The sequence below is a fragment of the Diospyros lotus genome, chromosome 6, assembly GCF_014633365.1.
Source record: "Diospyros lotus cultivar Yz01 chromosome 6, ASM1463336v1, whole genome shotgun sequence".
Lineage (NCBI taxonomy): Eukaryota > Viridiplantae > Streptophyta > Magnoliopsida > Ericales > Ebenaceae > Diospyros > Diospyros lotus.
This window is the reverse complement of record NC_068343.1, coordinates 31141992-31166753: the sequence shown is the minus strand read 5'-3', so window position 1 is coordinate 31166753 and position 24762 is coordinate 31141992. Positions and strand designations below refer to the sequence as shown.

The window sequence follows — 24762 nt, the reverse complement described above, 5'->3', positions numbered from 1 at the left end:
GGTAATCTTCACCGCCTCCCATATCTCCCTTGCCGTTGTTAAGAACATAACGGTATCGCTAATCTCCGGATTCATGGAGTTCCATAGCCAAGACATGACTAATGAATCTTCTTCATCCCATGCATCATACATAGGATCAGTCTCCTGCGGTCCAGATCCCTCCAAATGACTCAATTTTCCCTTGCCTTTCAAGAAAGTCTTGATAAGTTGGGACCACTTGAGTTAGTTCTTTCCATTCAACCTATAGGCTGCTTGGACAATCGGAAGTTCTCCTCCAATACTATGACTGATCGAAAGTTCCCTCCCAGTGCCTTGACTAGAACTTTCTGTAACATCAGTCATGCCTACTGATTTTTCAGTTTCGGCCGCCATGCTTTACAATCTCGACAGGCCTAGGACTAATCCCAAGGCTTCGATACCATGTCAAGAAAAGAATAAAAAACCTGACTTATCATTAAGATGCAGCACAAGATGTAAATTTATACAGCATAGGCACAGCCTACCTTATGCAGATTTAGGAAACTATATAGCCTACCTTATGCAGATTTAGGAAACTACCAAGAAATAAAAGGAAGGCTACAACAACCGAATATAGAAAGAAATATACAAAAAAGATACAAGACATAATATACAATCAAATCTCTTAAATAAGGAAAGCAAAGTAATTAAATAAATCTCTCATGGACTCCCGTGGATATGAAACAATATGAATCAGCCTCATAAGGAATATGAATCAACATGAATTAGCCTCATAAGGAATATGAATCAGCCACATCTTCTAACAGAAAAACAACCCTATTTTTCCCAAAATTCTCTTCAGGGGGAGAACCATGGAGTTGAAGATAATTTTTGGGATGTTTCTGTCCCACTTCCAAACTCCATTTGTCCTACTCAAGAGTCACATGGTTCCAATAATGGTCACTTCGGAGATTCTGGTTCTAGTTCTTGGTGCCCAGTGAAAAGGTTTCTCGTGCAGGGGAAGAAGTTCTACAGACTGATCATCATGATCTAAACTCTGAGCTTCAGGTTTATACTAGGCAGAGATTTCATCAAATGAACAAAGACCTGAATATCAACTCTGCACAAAACCAGTTTGACAACCCGAGCAATGGCACTGTAAGTTCAAGAAATCTCATTTCAACTTCTAGTTTACTTCCTTCAACTGTGTCCAATAGTTCCCCAGTTGATTCTTCTACTATTCCTGATCTCGATGTTCCTATAACCATTAGGAAAGGTGTCAAAAGTTGCACTAAGCATTCTATTGCTAAATATCTCTCTTACCATAGACTATCAAAAAATTATAAAGCTTTCACATCTAGGATTTCACACTTGTTTGTTCCAAGGAATATACAGGAAGCTTTGGATGATCCGAATTGGAAATTAGCAGTCATAGAGGAGATGAATGCTCTAAGGCGAAGTGGCACTTGGGAGATAGTTTATTTGCCCAAAGGCAAGAAAATAGTAGGATGTAAATGGGTGTTTACAATAAAGTGTAAGGCGGATGAGAGTGTTGATAGGTACAAAGCCAGACTTGTGGCTAAGGGCTTCACACAGACTTATGGAATTGACTACCAGGAGACCTTTGCTCCTGTTGCTAAAATAAACTCTATCAGAATCCTATTGTCTCTTGCAGTAAATTTAGATTGGCCCCTACACCAGCTTGATGTCAAAAATGCGTTTCTTAATGGTGATCTTGAAGAGGAGGTCTTCATGAGTTTGCCTCCAGGATTCGAAAAGAAACTTGGGAGTGACAAAGTATGTAGGCTGAAGAAATCCTTGTATGGTCTCAAACAGTCACCAAGAGCATGCTTTGAACGCTTTGGAAAGGCAGTTACTAGTTATGGTTTCCTTCAGAGTCAGACAGATCACACTATATTTTATAAACACTCAAAAGTTGGTAAAGTTGCAATTTTGATTGTTTATATTGATGACATTATTTTAACTGGTGATGATGAGACAGAATTAGCAACCCTTAAGCAGAAACTTGCGAAGGAGTTCCAAATTAAGGACCTGGGAAGTCTAAAATACTTTCTTGGGATGGAGTTTGCAAAATCCAAAGAAGGTATTTTTGTCAATCAAAGAAAATATGTTCTTGATTTTCTTGGAGAAACAGGTTTGCTCGGTTGCAAAATGTCGGAGACTCCCATTGAGCCTAATGTGAAACTACAGGCTGCTAAAGCTGATGAAGTGGAGGATAGAGAACAATATCAGAGACTTGTGGGTAGGTTAATCTACTTGTCTCATACACGGCTTGATATTACTTTTGCAGTTAGTATGGCAAGTCAGTTTATGCACTCACCAGGGCCAGAGCATTTCGAGGTGGTCTACATAATCCTAAGGTATCTAAAAGGGGCACCTGGCAAAGGGTTAATGTTCAAGAAACATGGTCACCTGCAAGTTGAGATTTACACTGATGCAGATTGGGCAGAAAGTGTTGATGATTGGAGATCTACCTCGGGCTATTGTTCTTTTGTTGGGGGTAACCTAGTCACCTGGCGAAGCAAAAAACAAAATGTAGTGGCTAGAAGTAGTGGCTAGAAGTAGTGCAGAAGCAGAGTTTAGAGCTGTTGCCCATGGAATTTGTGAGGGAATGTGGATCAAACGAATACTTGAAGAACTAAAGTTTTTTCATTCAGTACCTATAAAAGTCTACTGTGACAACAAGGCTGCCATCTCTATAGCTCATAATCCAGTGTTACATGACCGTACAAAACATATAGAGGTGGACAAACATTTTATCAAGGAGAAAATCGATGTTGGAGTAATATGCATGCCATACCTTCCAACAACCGAACAAATTGCTGATGTTCTGACTAAGGATCTCCACAAGAAGCAGTTTCATAAACTTATTGGCAAGCTGGCTATGGACGATATCTACAAACCAGCTTGAGGGGGAGTGCTAGAATTATGCTCAATTAAGGCTGATCTCTAGGATCAGTGTTTTATGTAAATATTATGTAAATATAGAAAGGCAATAATGTAAATTAGGATGTTAGGATGCTGTCTATTTTTTCTTTCGTTCTTTGCTAATAATCCTCTCCTTATAAGAGGATATTGTACACATTCATTTTGTATTCAATTAGACATTGTCTTTGATAATTTCTAAGTGCGTTCCATCACTACCAATTGTTCCAGCAGACATGGGTAAATTACTTGTTGGCTGGTCTTAGCATGTATGCGGGATGCAAGATAAGAGTTTGAAACGAGTTACATTGATATGTTTTCTGTTCAGCTTCAGTAACTTGATCTAATCATGCTGAACAGATTGAGAACCATGCTAGAAACACCTCTACACACCCAAGCATTACACATATAGTGTTAAGATATGAACTTTAGATTAGGCAATTATATATCCCGTATAGATATTCTTAGATTTTCTGTATATCTTTAGAATATATTATTTCCTTTCATTAGAGTGGGACATAAGTATATAATCATTGTATACTCCATTCAAGAAATAAGTAATATACTTACATTCTTTTATTTTGCATGGTATTGGAGTCAAATTAGAAACCCTAATTCAAAAAATAGAAACCCTAAACCTAACTTCACACAGCCTCCGCCACTACTGTTGTTGTTAGTTCTCGTTGACATGCTTGAGCTTCTCTCTTTAGCCACATGCCCTCCCAATCATGGTGTGTTCAAGTCTAACGTTTGCATCATCTTGCGTATCAAATGGATCCTTGGCAACAACTCTGAAACAACGCAAGGCAATCTGACTCCAATGCAATGCAACAAGATGTGAGGCAAGCTAGATCTCATTTGCGATCGATTTCAACTTCTCATCTTGAGGTTGCTTCTCTAGATCTCGTCTTCTCGAGTTCCTCTCATTGCTGTCACAACTCTTGTCTCCACCATCAACAACCCAAAAATGAAGCTAACAACCTTAGATCTACTTAGATCCAATGCAATCAAATTTGTGCTCTCTCCATCAAATTTGTGTTTCTTTTTCTCATTAATCTTGTTAAAACAACCTACAAAATCTCAATAATGTCATCCACAATCAATAACACCCCAAATGTGGCTTCACCAACAAGAGTCACTCCATCCGAAGACACTATGATGGCCTCCATGGTGGTGGACGTGGTCGTCCTCAACCCTTGTGTAACAGTCACCAGAGATACTTATTACAACTTGCATGGATGCCCAGCTCAAGCAACTAATATAGCTCAAGCTACCCATTATAATTCAAAAAGCCAGGATGGCTTAACCCTAGTGGATCTTCTTTAGTTACTATCTTTGAGGGAGAGTATGCCCAATTCAAACAATATTGTAGGCCACTTCATCTATAGCATCTTTTGATAATAATGGTAATCCATTTGCATGTTTTACACAGTCCTTATCTTCTTTTGGTTCATGGATTTTTGACTCGAGTGCTACTAACCACATGCTTGGTAATAATTCTTTATTCTCTCATATCCAAAGTTCAAGATCTCTACCTACTATTAGACTGGTTGATGGCTCTCAAGCCTCAATCAAGAGTATCGAGAGTGTCAAAACCCCTTCATACTTTTCCTTTATCATTTGTTTTAAATTTACCCGTTGTTAGTGATATGCCATGATGCTAGATTTAGATGATATCTATTGCGTAATATGATTTATTCCTGCAAATTAATAAAAATGTCATATCCCCATTCATACCTCTCCAGTTTTATATGAATTGAGTCCTTAGATCTCTTGTCAAAGACCTTATTCTTAGATTGTTAAGAATATTGTGGTGAGGTTCCTCAATACAAGATTTATTAAAGTGTTCCTAGTCCTTAGATTTCTCAAATGGGGACTTTGATTAATCGATTATGGACTAGCATATAGTTTACTACCTTTGAATAGTATGAAATACTAATGATAAAGGATGGTGGGTCACATGCCATACAGCATGAGATGTAGACAGTAAACATGTGGATGGATGTTGGTTGAACATTTGTTGAATATGAAGTGAATAGCAAATCACATAGATAAGAGGATTAATGATCTGTTATTGGTCGCGATTGTGTAACTGATCCTCAGATTTACGGTGATACAATTATCTTCTATGCTGGTGTCGGAGATTTGCTAGTGAGTGGAGCCATCCAATTGTGAGGTGAAAATGTTCACTGTGTGGTCTCTCTTCTACTGGTGTATGGAGGCAAGTGATTACTGGATAAGATAAATTAACTTTCGATGTGAAGTGAACATTCTATGTGATCTTTGTTAGTGGTTAATTGGTAAAACCCCTAGCCCGAGTATGAATAACTAAAAAGGAGTTTCCGATGTGTCATCTTGATCACATCAAATTAAATCTTGGCATAATTATTGAGTCCATTGAGCTTAATCAGTCCATGGCTCTCATTCAATTGGGATGTTAGTTAATAGGAGGACTGCATTACATGATAATCGTCGACCAAAATGAGATTACATGAAATATAACTTCATTACCTTATAAGATCATCTTGATATAATGTTAGTTGTTACTCAAGACCTTTTGGGGTATTTTGATAAGATGGAGAGATTCTCAAAATAGGTCAAAGAGTTCGATCGACATCAAAGAGGTTTGACGTTTCTTGATTGCTATTTGGCAATGAACCTAAAAGGTTATGCACCCGCAAAGCTAAGCACTAAATTAGTAATGCTTAGCTAGCAATGAGTTCTTGATCATCAATAAGAGTTTTTTTTTTTTTCTGTAAGTAAGAGATTCATAGAACAAAAAAACCAACGCCGAATCAGCTACAAACCAAGGCCAAGGCATACCCCGAACCAACCAAAAAAACCAGGGGCAAGAACACAACACCGATCACCCTCTGGGCCAAAAGAAGAAAAAATAAAATAAGATAAGAAAAAAATAGGAAGAAGCAAAATAAAAGACATTATGTACAAAAAATAAACAAAAGCCTGGGTGTGATCGAAAGCAACAATCTATCTCGGAAGAACAAGCCTGCTGTGCTGATCACGAGTAGGAAAACTGAAAATGAAGCGAGCCCCAACTGGAGAGGCTGCATCAAACACAAGGCACCGAAGGGACTGGCGTTAAACAAGAGACTCTAGGATCACAAAAGCTAGCTCCCAACAGCAAGCAAGCAGCAACTCAATGGAGAGGGAAAACCTGGTCCCTCGGAAGCTGCCAAATATGACAAAGAGCATAACTCTGAATAGACGATCTGAATTGGAGAGTCGTCAAGCGAGCCCTTACATCGCATTGAATCTGATGAGCCAACTGAGAGTCAGATCTCTCCTGATCACGAAAGCACATGTTATTGCGCTCCCTCCAGGTGAAATACACCAAAGCACAAAGCACCAATTTGTTCGCCACTTGCCACAGACCCTTGCCACTCCATCTAGCAGCAGCCCAAAGCACACTAGTATCCCATCGACACCAAGGCCAATTGAATTTCTTTGATCTGCAGAAGCATGTCAGCACCTCTCTAGAATAAGGACACTTGAAAAAAAGGTGACTGTGCGTTTCCGTATTCATCCTACAAAGGAAACATCTATTCGGAATAGACAAAAAAAGGTTAATACGATTAAGTGTAGAGAGACGCTCCCGAATCGCTAACCACAAAATAAAAGAATGAGCTGAAATACACTCCGATGACCACACAAGCCTATGCCAAGGAACCCGGGGACATTGTTCCTGAAAGTCCTTAAGCGCAGCCCTAACCGAAAAGACACCATTCGCAGTCGGGAGCCAAAAATTCTCATCCCTACGCTAAAAGCGGGGAAGGCTAGGAAGGTGGTTCCTAAGAAGATCGTAAGTCGAACAGGGGAAAAGGTTAGGCCAATTCCAAGAGCCATTCTCAATGAAATCAGAGACCTTGGCCAAGGTATGGATGCATAATTGCCAAGGCAATTGGCGAGAGAAACAATCAATAAGCACACCCAAAGGGTGCCATTGATCATGCCAAAGGAACACGCTACAACCGTCCCCAATTTTCCACCGCATTCTAGGACGCACAACTCCCCTGAGGGAGAGCAGCTTCCTCAAGTACCATGGACAAGCGTACGGCACTTTAAGGAGCTAGAAGCACGCCCCCTTAACTCAATAGGTATGCACCCACTTCACCTAGAAAGAATCCCCATTGCCTGAGAGCAAATGCCAGATTAGCTTGGCGACAAGGGCTTGATTCCAGACATAGAGAGGCTTGAGACCCAAACCCCCTTGCACCTTGGGGCAACAGATCTCCCGCCAAGCCACTTTAGCTTTATGGGGGTCAGCTCCATCACCATTCCATAAGAAATTACAAATTAATTCCTCAATCTCATGGATCACCCGTCTCGGCAAAATAAACACAGAGGCCCAATACACATAGATAGTGGAAAGAACAGACTAAGCAAACTGAAGGCAGCCCCCAAAGGAGAGCAACCTACTTCGCCAAAAGCAAATCTTATTCTTAACCTTATCAATGATAGGTCGGCAATCCCCATATGATAACTTGGTGGAAAGTAGAGGCATCCCCAAGTACCGCATAGGCAGCACGCCTCTTTGGAAACCCGAGATAGTCAAAATATTCTCCCTCAAGGACTCGTCTCTACAAGAGACGAAGTAATCACTTTTTAAAGCATTGGCCCTAAAGCCAGAAAAACCAGAGAATCTCTCCAAGCAAGATTTCAAGATACCCACTGAAACAGGATCGCTATGGGAGAATAAGAGGAGATCGTCTACAAACATGAGCATCACCAGTCGAGTCTGCTCACATTTCTAGTGAAACAGAAAATCTGGAGACCTCGTCTGATGGCTAACAATGCCATGCAAGATCTGCATCACAAGGACGAAGAGATAAAGAGATAGAGGGTCCCCTTGCCTAAGGCCCCGACCACCAGGGAAGAAACCGTTTAACTGCCCATTGATTTTAATGGAGTAACGAGGAGTAGTGACACATTCCCGAATCCAGCTACAAAACTGCAGAGGGAAATTCATAAGATGAAGGAAAGTCAAGAGAAAGTCCCACTCCACAGTGTCGTAAGCTTTTGCTAGGTCCACTTTCATCGCACATCGAGGAGGCCCCTTGTGAAGGTGATATTGGAGCATGAGCTCCTAGGCGAGCAAGACGTTATCCCCAATCGAGCGCCCAGGCACGAATGTTGCCTGAGCCTCATTCACAAGACCAGAAAGCACGGGTTTGATTCTATTGGCCAAAATCTTGGTGATGACTTTATACAAGACGTTACAACAAGAAATAGGCCTAAACTAGGACGGCGACTCAGGGTAAGGGACCTTAGGAACCAGATTAATGATAGTCGCATTCATCTGACCTAAAAGACAGCCTGAGGAGAAGAAGCTCCTAACAGCCTCTACCACATCAGGCCCCACAATCCCCCAAGCCCTCTTGAAAAATTTAACAGTAAATCCATTCGGCCCAGGGGCTTTATCATCCCCCATACTGAACAAGGCTCCCTGAATTTCCTCCTCTGAGACCTCAGTAATAAGGCCCCCCCACTGACCCTGCGACAAGCGTTTGTCAATAAAAGGGGCAATCTCTTCCAGGGACACAGGGGCTAAACGGGCATTGTGACCAAAGAGGTTTTGGAAGTAGGAAACCATACAACTCGCCACTTCCTCTTTAGTATCCACAACAGATCCATCTTCTTTTTGGAGGGTATAGATATGGTGATTATTTTGCCGAGCTAACATGGACTAGAAGAAAAAGCAGGAACACCGGTCTCCCTCCGCAAACCATCTTATCCGATCTCTAAGGTGAAAGTAATCAGATTCCTACGCCAGAGCTACCAAATAATCCCTATTAAGATCAAGCTCTCGCTGGCGAAGATTAGGATCATGAGGGTTATCCTGCATCTCTCACTGAATTCTGTGCAAACTATCTCGGAGAGACAAAACTAGATCAGAGACATGGCCACTCGACTTATTAAGAGTCTTCATAGCTCCTTTAACCACCCTGAGATTCTGGACAACTCGAAACATAGGGACCCCAGGAACCCACCTGCTCCAGCTGTTAGCCACCTTCTCAAGAAAAAGAGGATGGTCGACAAGGTGGTTGAGGAATCTAAAATGGCTACCATTATTCCGAGAGGTACAAGATAAGAAAACCACGGCGGGGCTATGATTAAAGATTCTCGGTTGAAGGAAAAGAGCCTCACTCTCAGGGTAACTAGCAAACCACCCATCATTCACAAGGGCTCTGTCCAGCTTCCGAAAAATGCTCTCTGCACCAAACCTCTTGTTGTTCCACGTCAGCTTTGGACCACTAAAGGCCAGATCCTGAAGAGAAACCGAGGAAAGAAACCCATTAAATCTGCACATATCCAAAGACAAAGAGGTGTTCCCACCTCTCGTCTCAGAACTATTATGACAAACATTAAAATCACCAAGGAGGATCCAAGGGTCGTTAACCAAAGACAACCCCACACCTCTCAGAGAGTTCCATAGGTGAGCTTGGTCCACCTCTTCATTCTGAGCATAAATACAAGACAGGAAGAAAGGGGTGATAATATCAGGACTAGTCACTCTGACGTGAACGAACTGATCCGACCTACTCAAAACAACTAAATTAATGGCTGACGGATCATAAACAATCCAACCTCCATCATTCATGTCGTAATTGAAAATCCATTTCCAAGTGGGCATAATAGCTCGAGAAATTTCCCCAGCTTGCCTTTCCCGCACCCGAGACTCTAAAATGGAAGCTAAAGACAACTTATATTGAGAGATAAGAGACCGAACCTCCCACTGCTTAGGGGACAGATTCAGACCCCTCACATTCCATGCAGCAATCTGCATCATTAACACTCTTGAAGGGTAAGGTCCAGGCTCTTGGACTCCTGATGCTTCCCACCCCCCTCTCTGTTCTTCTTCCTCTCCCTTTTTGCTTGAGCTCTTGTTCTCGACCTACTCCCTGCCGAGCTTGTACTCGTCACCCTATCGAACTCCGAGTCATCATCACCCTGAACCTCTCTAGCACTAGAGTCCCTCTGGTCGTCCCTCTCAACAGCCTCTCCCTGAGATTCTGTGGCGGAAGGGGCGTCCTTATTCTTTTCCTTTTCATTTTCACCAAAGACACCATATTTATTGTTTTTTTATTTGATCGTCGATATCCTTAGGGTCATAAGGAACCGTAACGGTATGATACTCAAGGCAATCCACCATATTCATAGAGGAATAGTCAGGTTCAGAAGGTCTAGAAGATGGCCCTACCTCCTCCTCCCTAACAATTGCCTTATCCTTTCTCTCATTAGTTTTTCCTTTCTTTCCGCGAACCATAATAAAACCTTCACGATCATGTTCATTCTGATTATCTTCAGTGTTCTAGGGATTCTGATCATTCTTCTTCACATACACGACTCTAGCTTCACTCCCTTTTGGCTGAGGCTGAGTCAGACAACGAGAGATAGGGTGACCAAAAACCTTACAGTGGGAACACACGGATGGCATCCATTGATATTCAATAGGTAGCCAGGATATCCTAGGTTCACCTGTGAGATCATCCATTCCTTGTTGAACATCAATAAATTTGGGGAAGCTGGAATTGACACTCACCTCGACACACACTCTGGCAAACCCCAATCTAGTTCTTTCCTCAGTCATAGGATCAACGTACAAGGGTCGACCTATTGAACTAGCAATAACGGAAATACCTTTAAGGGACCATCCTTCAAGAGGGGGATTATGGATTTTAATCCATACTGGAACCGATGTGTGGGACTCTCTAGAGATATTCATGCCCGGCTCCCAGCATTTTAAAATGACAGGACGGCCTGCAAAATGACAAGGACCCGCATCAAAGATTTTAAGCATATTGTCTAAAGAATCAAAGCGAAAGAAGAAAAAACCACAATTGTTAGAGAGTACCTCAATGAGACCATGGCGTTGCCACATTTTTTTTGCAATATTTTGAACAACCAGAAAAGGAAGTCGCTTTTCTATGAAATATCCTACAAGAGTATTCTTCCAAAATTTTGTGCATTCTTCAATTACGTCACTAGGTAACTGAACAAGAGGAATATCCGAAAGCGTACCTAAAGGTGGGAAATAATCAAGGTGCGTGGGAGCACAGTGAATCCAATCTTCAGTTATATCCGCCCATGATTTATTGGGTTGTATGGAAGCAGCCAAATGAGTGGGCCTAGGCTTATTCAAAAAGGATGGCTACTATTTACTAATAAAAGACCCATGGGCTTGCTGCTTTGTCCCATTAGTGTGCTGGGCTTTACCTTTTAATTCATGTTGGCCATGTTCTGGAACCCACTTACCTAAATCAAGACCAGAGCCCACTCACGGGTGAAGCCCATCACCTTCAGCAATCGGCCCACCTGCTTCAACCTCCAACGATCTCCTTCTCCCTTCCATCACGTGAAGATCCCTGGAAATCAGCCGATCATGAAGCGACTACTCAACACTTTGAAGGTCCCTATGCTGAAAACGATAAGAATTTTCTTAGCTGCCCAAGTCATCAGGTTCTGCCTTGCCAAGTTCGGCATCCATCAGAGAAGTTTCTACCACCATCGGCACCACCGCATGATGCCTTTCCAGGCTCCTAGTTGGACCATCGCCAGTGTTCCGCGTCCCTGAACGAAGAAGGGGAGTCCAAGCTTCCTTCTAGTTCTCGTCCTTCATGGTCTCGTCCCCACTGTCACTACCTTTAATATTCTCTCCACTGGACTAATCCACCCCACCATGTGAGATCTGCATGCTGACCTCGTCTACTATTCGAGGCGACATTCCTACTAGTGACGAAGCTCTTGGCGACGAAGATTTGGAGTCCCGACCGACCATCATGGACAAAGACAGCTCTTCCAGATCGCTTCTTCTAGGAATACCATTCGTCAATGCAAGAATGTTACAAAAGTTGAGCTCCTTGTCCAACAGTTCACCTTCCTCAAGCATGAGTTTACTCCCATTCTCAGAGCCCTCATTAATCATCACGATTCTAGCTTCATTAACCTTTGCCTTGCTGTTCGAATTTCGTGTATACTCCTCGTCAAATCTGGTGTTTTTTTCCAGCCCTTGAGTCGTTATATCCTCTTGAGCCTCATCATTTTCTTGACGCCCCCCAGCACCTATCTGCGATAAATGGTCACCGGACATGCTAGAACTTTCCAACCGAGGCGCTAGTGCATTATTTTCCTTGACACTCCTTGTTCTTTCTCTGCTCTTCTGTCCATCTTCCTTCTCGGCTACCCGTTCTTTGGAACAAACTGTGGTGAGGGGTTGCTTGGTGGTTTCCCCATCACTTCGACTAAGAGGAGGCCTTCTTTTTTCATATGGCCTCACCGGCGACAGTCGCCTAGCGCACGCCAGGATCACTTTTCTTTTAGAGTTTGCCACTTGGGAGCCCTGCTTGTCGTCATCATTGCCATTGGTAAAACCCCTAGCTAGGGTATGAATAACCAAAACAGAGTTTCTAATGTGTCATCTCGATCACATCAAATTAAATCTTGGCATAATTATTGAGTCCAGTGAACTTAATCAGTCCATGGCTCTCATTCAATCGAGATGTAGTTAATAGGAGGATTGCATTACATGATAATCGTCAGCCAAAATGAGATTACATGAAATATAACTTCATTACCTTATAAGATCATCTTGATATAATGCTAGTTGTTACTCAAGACCTTTTGGGGTATTTTGATAAGATGGAGAGATTCTCAAAATAGGTCAAAGAGTTTGATCGACATCAAAGAGGTTTGACGTTTCTTGATTGCTATTTGGCAGTGAACCTAGAAGGTTATGCACCCGCAAAGCTAAGCACTAAATTAGTAATGCTTAGCTAGCAATGAGTTCTTAATCATCATTAAGAGTTAATGAGGTTGAATTTTGTTAAGAGTTAACAAAGGATCAAAGTATCGTTAAGAGTTAATGGGGATACCATTAAAAGTTAACAGGCATGTCGTTAAAGAGTTAACGGGGATCTAAGTTCCATTAAGAGTTAATGGAAGTGTTATTAAGAGTTAATAGTGGGCCTAAGTGCAAATTAGAAGGAAGTTTCAATTGAAGACACAAAACTATCGACCGATCGAATAAGTTTGAGAAACTGTCAACTAGTCCTTAGAAACAATTGATAGTTTTGTTCGGCGGGATTTCAGAAACAAGGCCATTCTTCCATCTTCTCCGTCAACAGAGCATTAAAACCTCTGAAAAAAGTTCATTAGATGCACTAATCAGTGCATTAAATGAAGTGAGAGACAAAGGAGGACAATTGGGAGGGAAAAGGAGAATGTCTCCACAAGGAAGAGGTTTTAAACTAATCTCTCAACAGTTTGGTTTTTAAGAGAGTCTTCAACCTTCTTCTTCTTCTTGCTCTAGCTCTTGCCTTTTGCATAGCTTCCCTCCTTGTTGTCTTCTCCTTGTCCTTCTTTGACCCTTTCTCATGTGATGAGCTTCCTTCTTTGATAAGAACCTACAACCATCTTCCCATCACCTTTGCTCGATCTTGTCTCGCACAAGTGACCAACAAAGGTTTAGTTGCAGCTTTAGTGTGGACTAACTTGGTCCTTCTTGTGGAGGAGGCTTGGTCAGCCAAGGTAAAACAGATAAGGAGCTATTCGTGAAGGAGGCATGAAGAAGCTTATGAAGGAGGACCAAAGGGTTCAGGACATAGCACAAAAGAAACAACCAGCAACAACCTCTCTCCATAAGGTAAAAGTTACTATTCTGGTCTTTTCATTTTTAATGAAAAATATGCGCATGGCTAAAACAACTGAGTTAGTAAGAGATTTTTTGGTTTTATTTCCGCTGCATTTATCTTTTTTCGAAAAATGTTTTTGAAAACCTTATGGATCTCTTGCAATACTCGCTTAGCATAAGCACATCTTTCAACAGTAATGTCCCTATAACTTACTATCAGTTAACTCACTTGTCATGTTAACTATTCCATAACCTCTTTATTTGAGTTTGTCTTTGTTCAAGATTGGAGGATAAGATTGACAATTGGCATGGGGCATGAGTCTTGGGGATTATAGTATCTGTTTGGATGTACTAAATATGTGTCTTGCACTGCTACTTCTTCAACCAAAGGTACAGTGTTGGTTAGGGCACTAATCTTTATATAGTCTAAAGAAGATGGTTCTCAGCTTGTCCAATCTTCTACCTTAGAGTGTGAGTTATGCCAACTTGGCAAACACTATCATTGCTCCTCCCTGAGTAATGTCATTAAGCGTGGCAATTCTCCTATTTTAGTTGTTCATTTTGATGTGTGGGGTCCTAGTTGGTCCTTCAAAACAAAATTTTGTCAGTTTGTCACCTTTCTTTATGATTTTTCATAAATTACTTGGTATGTCTCCCTCCAGGTAAGACTATTGTTGAATGGCATTAGGTCTATATAGTTAAGGTTGGTCTAGATGGCCAAGTTGATTAACTCAAGGCTTAACTTGTTACCAAAGGGTGCACACAAATTTTTGGCCTCAATTATGAGCGGGGACACTTTCTCTACAATGGCCAAGATCACCTCTGTTCGATTATTCTTCTCTCTTGTTTCTATGTTCAACTAGCCTCTCCATCAGCTAGATTTCAAGAATGCATTTCCTCACAACGACTTGGAAATACAGATAACAATGGGTTGCCCATTTACATACTTATTTTAACAAATTTTCAAATAAGTCTTATGCCTATATCTCAATTTTTATACAAGTTTTAATTTTAAATGGCCAATTGGGACCCATTGGGCATTTACATACTTTTTTAACAAATTTTCAAATAAGCCTTATACCTATATCTCAATTTTTATACTTGTTTAAATTTTAGATGGGTAATTGGGACCCATTGCCATCCCTACTTACAAAAGGAGGTTTATATGGAAAAACCTCCCGATTTTGTTGATTAAGTGGAGTTTAGGATGGTATGTCACGATTTTGTTAATTAAGTGGAGTTTAGGATGGTATGTCACCTTTGGTGGGCCGAGTTCAGTTTAACTAAGTTCAAGTTAACTTAGGGCAAGGCTGAACATTCAATCTTTTGTTGCTCTAAGTCTAGTAGCCACATTCTTCTAGTGGTTTATGTTGATAATATAGTTATCACAAGGGACGATGATGTTAGTATTGCTTAGTTGACACATCTTTAGTAACAATTTCAAAGAAAGGATTTGGATCAATTGAAATATTTTATTGGCATTGAGCTAGCACGATCAAAGCAAGGCATCTATATTTCTTAGAGGAAGTATGCTTTGGATATCCTAGAAGAGGTAGGGATGCTTGGATGCAAACCAATAGATACAACCATGGATTCAAAAATCAAATTGTTATCAAGATAAGGGGAGCATATTTCTGACCTTTGGAGCTATTGTCGATTGGTTGGAAAACTTAATTACCTCATAGTCACCTTTCTTGATATCTCATTTATTGCGGGTGTGGTAAGTCAATTTTTGGATTCACCTTGTGATTGTTGGGATGCAATGATTCGTATCCTTTTGAATATTAAAGGTGCCCTAGGCCAAGGTGTGTTATATTGAGATCACAAACATAGGCATATTATGGGATAAACAGATGCCAAGATGTGTTATATTTAGATCATAGACAATCATATTATGGGATATACAGAAAGGAACTCCTAGTGGTAGATAATCCACATCTAGATATTATGTATTTGTTGGTGGCAACTTAGCCTCTTGAAAAAAGTAAGAATAAAGTGGTTGCCAAGTCTAGTGCAGAGGTTGAATATAGAGCAATGGCCATAACATGTGAATTTATGTGGTTGAAACAATTGATTGAGGAGCTAGGAATCATTTAGATAAACTCTATGTAATTGATTTGTAACAATAATGCTACAATGCATATTACTTCTAATTTCGTGTTCTATGAAAGAACCAAACTTTTGAGTGTCATTTTTTTAGGGAAAAGTTGCATTCGGGAGATATTGGCACAACATTTGTGAGTTTTAATAATCAATTAGCTGATTTGTTCACTAAGTTGCTCAAAGGTTCTCATGTGAATTACAAATGTAGTAAGCTGGGCACATTCAACATTTACGCAAAGGCGAAATGTTAAGATATGATCTTTAGATTAGGCAACTATATATCTTGTATATATATTCTTAGATGTTTTGCATATCTTTAGAATGTATTCTTTCCTTTCCTTGGAGTAGGATACAAGTATATAATCCTTGTATACCCGTTCAAGAGAAGTAATATATATCAACATTCTTTATTTTACAAATACTAATCCCAGTCAATTCCGGATGTCAATTAACAAAATTTCCAAATAGACAACAAAAGGAATATAGATGTTAAGAATAGTATTAGGTAGAATAACGCGTAATGTCAGTGACAAAAAACTTTCAAGCAGTCAGACACTGGGAACATAAAATTGTTATAGATCAAAAAAGAAATAATGCCAGTCATGAATATTGGGCCAATCAACTCAGAATGGTGCCCACATCAGAAGATACTTTTGTGGAAGCATGAGAACGGCAACTAATGCTCACTGCATACTGCAAGGAATATATATTCCACGAGTTTACCACAAAATGAATAAAATTCAGAAGCAACACATACTAGATGCAAAATTTGATAGTAATATATACTGCACAAGTTTAAGGGTATTGCAAGTGTTGATTATGCATTAGTGCAAGGACCAGCTATATTTTTGCATTTTGTGGTAAGATCACTTATTCTTAACATATGTGAATAGCACGAGCATGTTGGATACTTTGCGTGAAATATGTGCATTGGCATGTAATGCATGAGATATGTTGTTATGCACTCTGATGAAAATGCAAACTATTTTTTTTTTTTTATCAGTAAATAAATATGTATTGATCAAAAATGAACTGTACAAATACTCTAGGCATCCCCAGGCACACAAAAAGGGCAATTAGATACCCGTGGTCTGGTAAATTAGAAACAATCAAAACATGAGGATACAAAGAAAAAAGAACTCTGTATACATGTGTTTTAATCTTCCTAATGATATCAGCAACAAGAGAATGCTGACCCTCAAAAATTAGACGATTCTTAGCATTCCAAATGCAATAGACAGTGCAAGCAAACGCTAATTTTTTTGTTTTGTTGCGCCATGAAGTCCCCTGAACTGTTTTTGAGCTATGTAAATGGGACCAAGGTTTGACAGAAAGCTCTCTGTGATAACAGGAACAGGACTGCATTCCAGGAAATGGAATTCTGGACATTTTATAAGATATGAGTAAGATAAGTTCATGTGCGCATTCTAAAATTCTCAAATAATGCGAAAGCATATGGATGGAAATCATGCCAAAGCTAGCACAAGCTTCATACTTGTCCTTCATGCAAATTGGGCTCTCATACCTGTACCTCGGGTCTCTAGATGATGGTTCACTGCTTTGTGAATTGTGATAGTAGAGAAACATATTGGGGTACACTGATAAATTCTATATTAGCCACACAGCCCCATGCCTCCCTTCCACTGCTCACCACAAATTGTCTAATATTTGGCAAATAGAAAAAGTTATCTCTTAGACAACACTAATAGTGAAATAAATTACACCCCACTCCATCAAATAATAATTCATTTCGTTTTCCATGTTTCTCCATGAAAATTTATCTCCAGGTCCTCTAAAATCTTATCAACTGAAAGGACAAGATGAACACAAAGTTCATACACCATTAAAAATGTACAATTTTTTTTCATTTTATTTTTTTATTTTTATAAATCAATGGTTTATAAATTTACCACCGCATGCAACAACATAACTCTACAAAATATCTTCCAATCACAAACTTAGTTGGGAGGAAGGATTCATGATAAGAATGGCAAATTAAGAAACCAAAACAAAGGCATATTTTACAAAAGCATAAAATCTACCTTGTCTTCAATGGAAGGGCAATATCTAGGCCCCTTTGCTTCAACCCATCCTCCATAAGTGGGAGTTTCATGCAAATTTTCTTTAATTATTTGATGAGTGTTCTTTGTAGTACGTGTAAGATAACAGCACATTTGCTCTCTTTCCACATGGTAATCAGGATCAAAACTAAACCAGCTAACCTGCATATCATTAAATTAGATTCTCAGAATAATCATCCACAGGGATCAATGAGAATGGGAGCAAAATCAAGGTTTGTGATTTTGCTTCCTAAATAGTTATGACCTCAAGTTTAGTGGGTGACTCTCATCCCAAGTTACATTGACTTCAGCACGTGTACAGATATTTGTTCAAATGTTGGACTCATCTAATTTTTGAGCTCAAGAACAGCAGGAGATGGACAAATTTCAAATAGTTTGAATACAACATCCATTTGTATAAGGTAAGATGATATCCACAAACAAGTGCAGACTACCTAGTCAAATCCATGGTTCAATAGTAAACTCCTAAACAAAATTTGTGTGTATTCCTAGTTAAACATATTAAACACATATCCTGCATCCTTACCCCCATTGCATCAGATTGTTCAATCCACAAGTTCCACATGGGATAGTTCCCAGAGTTCAATCATATCTTATATAAGTGTCATGGAAACTTCTAGGAACCAACTGTTTGCCCTGTTAATATGTTTGTCACTTCTTCAATGCAGTTGTAATTTAACAATAAATCTAATAATTTTGGACACTTAGAAAGATGCTTCACAGACTCATCTCAAAATAAATTGTATTGTCAATGTAACAATGTTAAACCTTTATACCGATGCACTGATAATCTTCAAATATATCTTTAAACATTTCTAAGACAATATCTCAAACATGTGGAAATAAAGTACACAAAAGGCATAAGAAGCATAAAAGAAAAAAAACTTTATAAATGTAATAAGCCATGCATACACATATGTACATAACCTTTATGACAATTCATTGATGACATTATTTCAAATTAAGATAGAGATAACTGGATGTAAAGTATACTAAAGACATTAGGTCTCTTAAAGCCACAAGACACCAATTCAAGTGGTAGCACCCCATCCAATAATATATGAAAAACCCTTTGTAGTCAGGTATTAAACATACCAGAAGGAAACACTGGTGTCACTATCTTAAAATCTTTATGTTAAAGCAGCCATTATGAAAAAACTTTGAATTAGTTATTGTTAAATAATTGGAAAAAGGAAGAATATTTTCTCGCGTTTACAAGGAATGAATGTACAAATATAAATAGAGAACAACTCCTAAGAAATCTCCTAAGTTTTAGGACTAGATAATTCGTAAAATATAGGACTAGATTACTCCTTACTTTTTAGGACTAGATTACAACAATTAATTTATAAAAAAATAAAACATAAATCAGTAAGTTAGTTGTGGATAATTCTAGCTGCTACTCTATCTTTATCTTCTACTCTATCTTCACCAACACCCCCCTCAAGCTAAAGAATGTATATCGTACATTCCAAGCTTGTTTGTCAAATCATCAAATCTCTTTGCTGGCAACCCTTTGGTCAATATATCTGCTACTTGATCCTCTAAAGGCACATAAGGTAACCGAATCAAACCTGCTTCCAATTTTTCCTTTACAAAATGTCTATCAATTTCAACATATTTAGTCTTGTCATGTTGAACCAGATTATGGACTATGCTGATAGCTGCTTGGTTATCACACCTTATCTCAATTGGGCCTTGGATTTTGAATCCTTAGGTCTTCTAAAATGATTTTCAATCATAAGACCTCACATAGGACTAGGGCCATGGCCGGGAACTCTGCCTCTGCACTTGACCTCGCTACCACAATCTGCTTCTTGCTTCTCCATGATACCAAATTTCCCCTTAGATATATACAATAACCAGTTGTAGATCTTCTATTTGTTACTAAACCTGCATAATCTGCATCTGAAAAACCATTGATGTCCAATTCTTTCTTTACGTTAAAGAGAATTCCCTTGCCTAGAGTGGTCTTCAAGTAGCTTAAGATCCTCCTCACAGCTAGCATGTGCTCCTCTATTGGATTATGCATGAATTGACTCACAAGGCTGACTGCAAATGCTATGCCTGGCCTTGTGTGGGATAGGTAGATTAGTCTCCCAACAAGTCTTTGATATCTCCCCTTATCCACCATTTGACTGTTTGGATTATTCCACAATTTGCTATTAGGTTCAATTGGAATTTTAGATCTTTTTTCACCAAACATACCTGTTTCTGTCTACAAATCAAGTACATATTTTCTTTGGGACAAAAAAATCCCTTCTTTGGAGTAGGCAACCTCAATGCCTAGGAAATATTTAAGAGTGCCCAAGTCCTTGATTTCAAACTCCTTGGCCAATTTTTCTTTGAGTTTGACATGCTCTTCTTTATCATCACCTGTAACAATCATATTATCAACATACACTAAAAGAATTGTTACCTTGCGTTCCTTTGAATGCTTTACAAAGAGAGTATGGTCCCATCTACTTTGAAAATACCCTAAAGCTTTCATAACTTTAGAAAACCTGCCAAGCCATGCCCTAGGTGATTGCTTAAGGCCATTTAGGGCCTTGTTTAGGCAACATACCTATCCTTCATTTCCTTCTTGGAATCCTGGTGGTAATTCCATATATACTTCCTCTAAGTCTCCATGAAGGAATGCATTTTTGACATCTAGTTGTAGGTTCCATTCAAAATGGGCTGCCAAAGATAAGAGGATTCTGATCGTGGTCATTTTTGCTACTAGGGCAAATCTTTCGAGATAATAAATTCCATATGATTGGGTATATCCCTTAGCCACAAGCCTTGCCTTATATCTTTAAAGGGTGCCATATGCCTTGTACTTAACATTGAAAATCCATCTACACCCAACAAGACTAACCCCTTTTGGTTTGGATACAAGATCCCATGTGTGGTTCTTTTTCAAAGCCCCCATTTCTTCCATCATGGCATTTCTCCAATTCTGATCCTTTAGTGCCTCTTGGACTGATTTAGGAATGATAATTGCATCTAAGGATGCCAGGAGGCTCCTATGTTTTGGGGAAAGCCGGTGATAAGAGATGTAATTGGTTAAGGGGTGTTTTGTGCAGTTTCTCACCCCTTTTCTAACAGCAATAGGGAGGTCTAGATTATCAAAGATAGATTCAGTAGAAGTCATGGGAATGGGTTGTGTGAGATCATTACCTTGACTAGAAATTGAGGACTGGATCTGCTGGGGTTCTTAGTCAGGCTGCCTTCGCTTATAAACATAGGGTGAACCCTTAAACCATACTAGAGGTCACAGCACTTGAGTGGCTATTTCCTCATTCACTTTAGCATGATCTGGTCCTTCTATATGGCTGCCAGTACCTGAAGATAGGTTGCGGTCAGTGATATGGGAAGGTTGGGAATTTAGGCTGGAATGAGGAGGTTGTTTGGAAGCAAGGGCAAAGGTTGGGTTTGGAATTGATATGACATCAAAGGCTAGGTTTGGAATGGCTGGATTTGGAATTGATAGGTTGCAGTCAGTGGTATTCCAAAAATCATCGAGGTCACCATAAGCAGGTTCCCTTTGGTGACTAGTGATAGAGGAATGAAAAAATGGAAGGGTTTCAATGAAGGTAATGTCCTTAGAGATATATAGTTTTCAAGTAGGAGGATGGTAGTATTTATATCCTTTTTGGGTAGGTGAATAGCCTAAGAATACACATTTGATTGCCTTTGGATCCAGTTCATCTCTATGTTGTTTGGAAATATGGACAAAGGCCACACAACCGAATACTTTAAGAGGTAAAGAGTTGTGCACATTAAAATCAGGAAAATGTGTAGTTAGGCATGCAATGGGGCTTTGATGGTTAAGAATTTTGGTTGGCACCCGATTAATCAAAAATGCAGCAATTAGGACAGCTTCCCCCAATATAATTTAGGCACGTGATGATGATGGAGTAGGGTACGGGCCACATTAAGGAGATGTCTCATTTTCCGTTCGACCACTCTATTTTGTTGTGGGGTGTCAACACAAGAAGATTCATGGATAATCCCTTATTGTTGGAAGAATTGATGCATATGATGATTGAAATAATCACGGGCATTATCCGTCCTAAATTTTTGGATAGGGGTTCCAAATTGGGTACCTATCATTTTGCAAAAGTTTGGTAATATTATCCCTATGGCTGCCTTATCTTTAAGCAACAAAACCCATGTCATGCGAGTGCAATCATCAATAAAGGAGATAAACCATTTTGCCCAAGAATAATTAGGGATTTTGCAAGGCCCCCAAACATCCGAATGGATTAAGGAAAAGGGTTTTGAACTAATTTTATTACTGATTGAATAAGAAACACGGTGTTGTTCAGCTAAGATGCATATATCACAATGAAATATGCTAGGGTCTATAGACTTAAAGAAAGTAGGAAACATAGCCTTCAAAAGTGAGAATGGAAGGTGGCCAAGGCGGTAATGGTGCAGCCATATTTCTGAGTGATCTGCTGCATTGTTTGAGTATGCCACCTGTAGCTGGTCCCTAGGTGGATGAGAGTCCTTCACCATGAAGCAATACAGCCCATCCTTTACCCTAGCAGCTCCAATCCTTGTCCCGATCTTCAGTTCCTGAAACTCACAACCATTAGGAGAAAAAATGGCTAAGCAATTCAAATCCTTTGTGAGTTGATGGATTGAGAGAAGGTTTGCTGATAATTGAGGGACATGTAGGCTAGATTTAAGAGATAAATTTGGGCAAAGGTTAACTTGGCCTTGACCAACAATAGGGACTGATTTCCCATTGGCAATAGTAATTTGTTTGGAGGTGTTGAGTGGCTGGTAGGTAGTGAATATACTTGGATTGGGTGTCAGGGCTTCCATCTGCATCAGTCTTTTCTCCAGATTTTCCCTCCTCTTGGGTTTTGTGAGATAGGTAGACTTGGTTCTTTGGAGCCAAGTTTTTAAACCCACCAAGCTTGTTGAGAGCTGCCTCCTTTCCATGTAGCCTAAAACAAGTGTCTCGAGTGTGCCTAGGTTTCCGACAGAAAGTGCATCATAGGCCATCCTTGCTGCCAGGTTTTACTTGCTGTTCCATCCTAACTTCCTTGGTCCATTGCCCTTGTTTGACATCAATGGTTGCCTCCTTTAGCATCACAATCCTCCTATTCTCCTCACTCTTTACCATGGCAAATACTTTGTTGATGGATGGTAGCTTCTCTCAACCAAGTATCTACACCCTAACTTGATCGAATTCATGATTAAGTTCAGCCAAGAATTTAACAATCCGACCCTATCCATTATTTGATTAAGGGTCACAGCATCCTCCTTACATATCATCTTAATATTTTAATAGTGATCCAACTCTAACCAAAGGCCTTTCATGTAATTATAATACTCCATAACTGGCATCCCACCTTGTTTAGCCCCACTAAGCTTGGTCTTAATTTCAATATTTCACAGATAACAGATGCATCTTGTACCTTTGAGTAAGTTTGTGTTACAACCTCCCAAATCTCCCTAGCAATCCCCAAAAACATATAATTCCTACTTACCTCAAGGAGTATGGCATTCCACAGTCAAGACATGATCTGGGAATCCTGAATTTCCCATATGGAAAACAATGGATGATCTGCATTAGGAGGAGAGGCCATGAGATGGGCAATTCTCGCTTTTCCTTTGAGAAAAGTTCACACCAAACCCATTGCAAGTAGTTTTTTCCATCTAGGCGGTAGGATAGGTGGATGTTTGGCAGATCTCCAGTAACAGCACCATGATTTGTCTCTTAACTAGGATCAACAGGCTGCTCCACCTCAAGAACAAATCCATTAAACTGCTCCACCCCAGGCAAAGACTCTCCATGTTTGACAATATTAGATCGTGCAGACATTCTGGACAATTTGGGAGGGCCAACAACAGAAACAGATGGCTAACGAATGAAGGAGTGCAATGTGTGGAAGCATCTAAAGTTCTGTTATAATGTTTGCTGCTTGTTCCTGTCTTTATATCTTATGCTTTCAATTGTTATGTGTTACTATTGTTTAATTAGTTATTGTTGTAATGAGGCGATGTCTCCTTCGAATGTACTAAGCTGCCTATTTAAGCAGCTCATGTACTCTTTCTCATTCATTTCAGTTTTCATATTCATCAGTTCAGATTACAATCTCTCTTGTGTCTCTCTCTCTCCAATTTCATTTCTATCATTTCTTAAACCCTAGGGTTGCATTTACATGGTATCAAAGCCATCTACTCTAACCTAATGGCCTCGAATCATACACTGCTCCTCTTCCTCTTCTCCTCCTCAATCTTCCTCCTCCTTATCAATTGCTACTCAGTCGGAATTTTCAGCAGCAGCCAAAGCCTTTAATTACATTCCGATCAAGCTCGATTCTAGTAATTACATTTTCTGGAAAGCACAAATTCTCGCCACAATTCGAGATTTTGATCTTGTGCTGTTCCTCAATAATCATCTCCTTCGTTAAAGTTTCTACCTAATTCTGAAGGAGAAGAAGCTGCAATTAATCCAGAATATCTAAATTGGATTTGATCAGACCAGCTTCTACTAGGATAGCTCTTTTCCACCATTGATAAGAAGTGCTTGCGTAGGTGATTCACTGTGAATCATCCACCAAGGCATGGATTTCTTTAGAAAATTTGTATTCACGCCAAATAACTGCAAAATCGTTCCAGTTGAAACAGCAATTAAGGTCTATAAAGAAGGATTCACTTTCTGTCAATGACTATATACTAAAGATTAAAATGATAGAACATGCTTTGGCAGCCATTGGAGAACCGTTAAATGACAAGGATCTATTACTTGCTATCCTCAATGGACTAGATTAGGAGCATGACATAGTTGTGAGCCTTATAACCTACCAAATGGATGATAGAGATCTGGAAAAGGTGTAATTCTTACTGTTAATGCATGAACAAAGATTGTCGGTCAAGAATTCACCTAATTCTGTTGTAAATTTTGATTTTGTGTCTACTGTGCATGTAAATGTGGCGTCAATTCCTACTACACAAAATAACAGCTTTGGAAATAATAATAAAGGAGGCTATAATCAAAGAGGGAGTGGATTTGTTAATAGA

The 24762-nt window shown here is 39.6% G+C and overlaps 1 protein-coding gene across 1 annotated transcript in view; it reads right to left on the bottom strand.

Moving 5' to 3' along the window:
• Window positions 1–24762, bottom strand: part of LOC127803409 (uncharacterized) — a 109906-nt gene that overhangs the window by 31358 nt on the left and 53786 nt on the right. The window contains exon 6 of the mRNA XM_052339609.1: window positions 17698–17877. Within this exon, the coding sequence (XP_052195569.1) occupies window positions 17698–17877 (180 nt within the window). The remainder of the gene's footprint in view (window positions 1–17697; window positions 17878–24762) is intronic.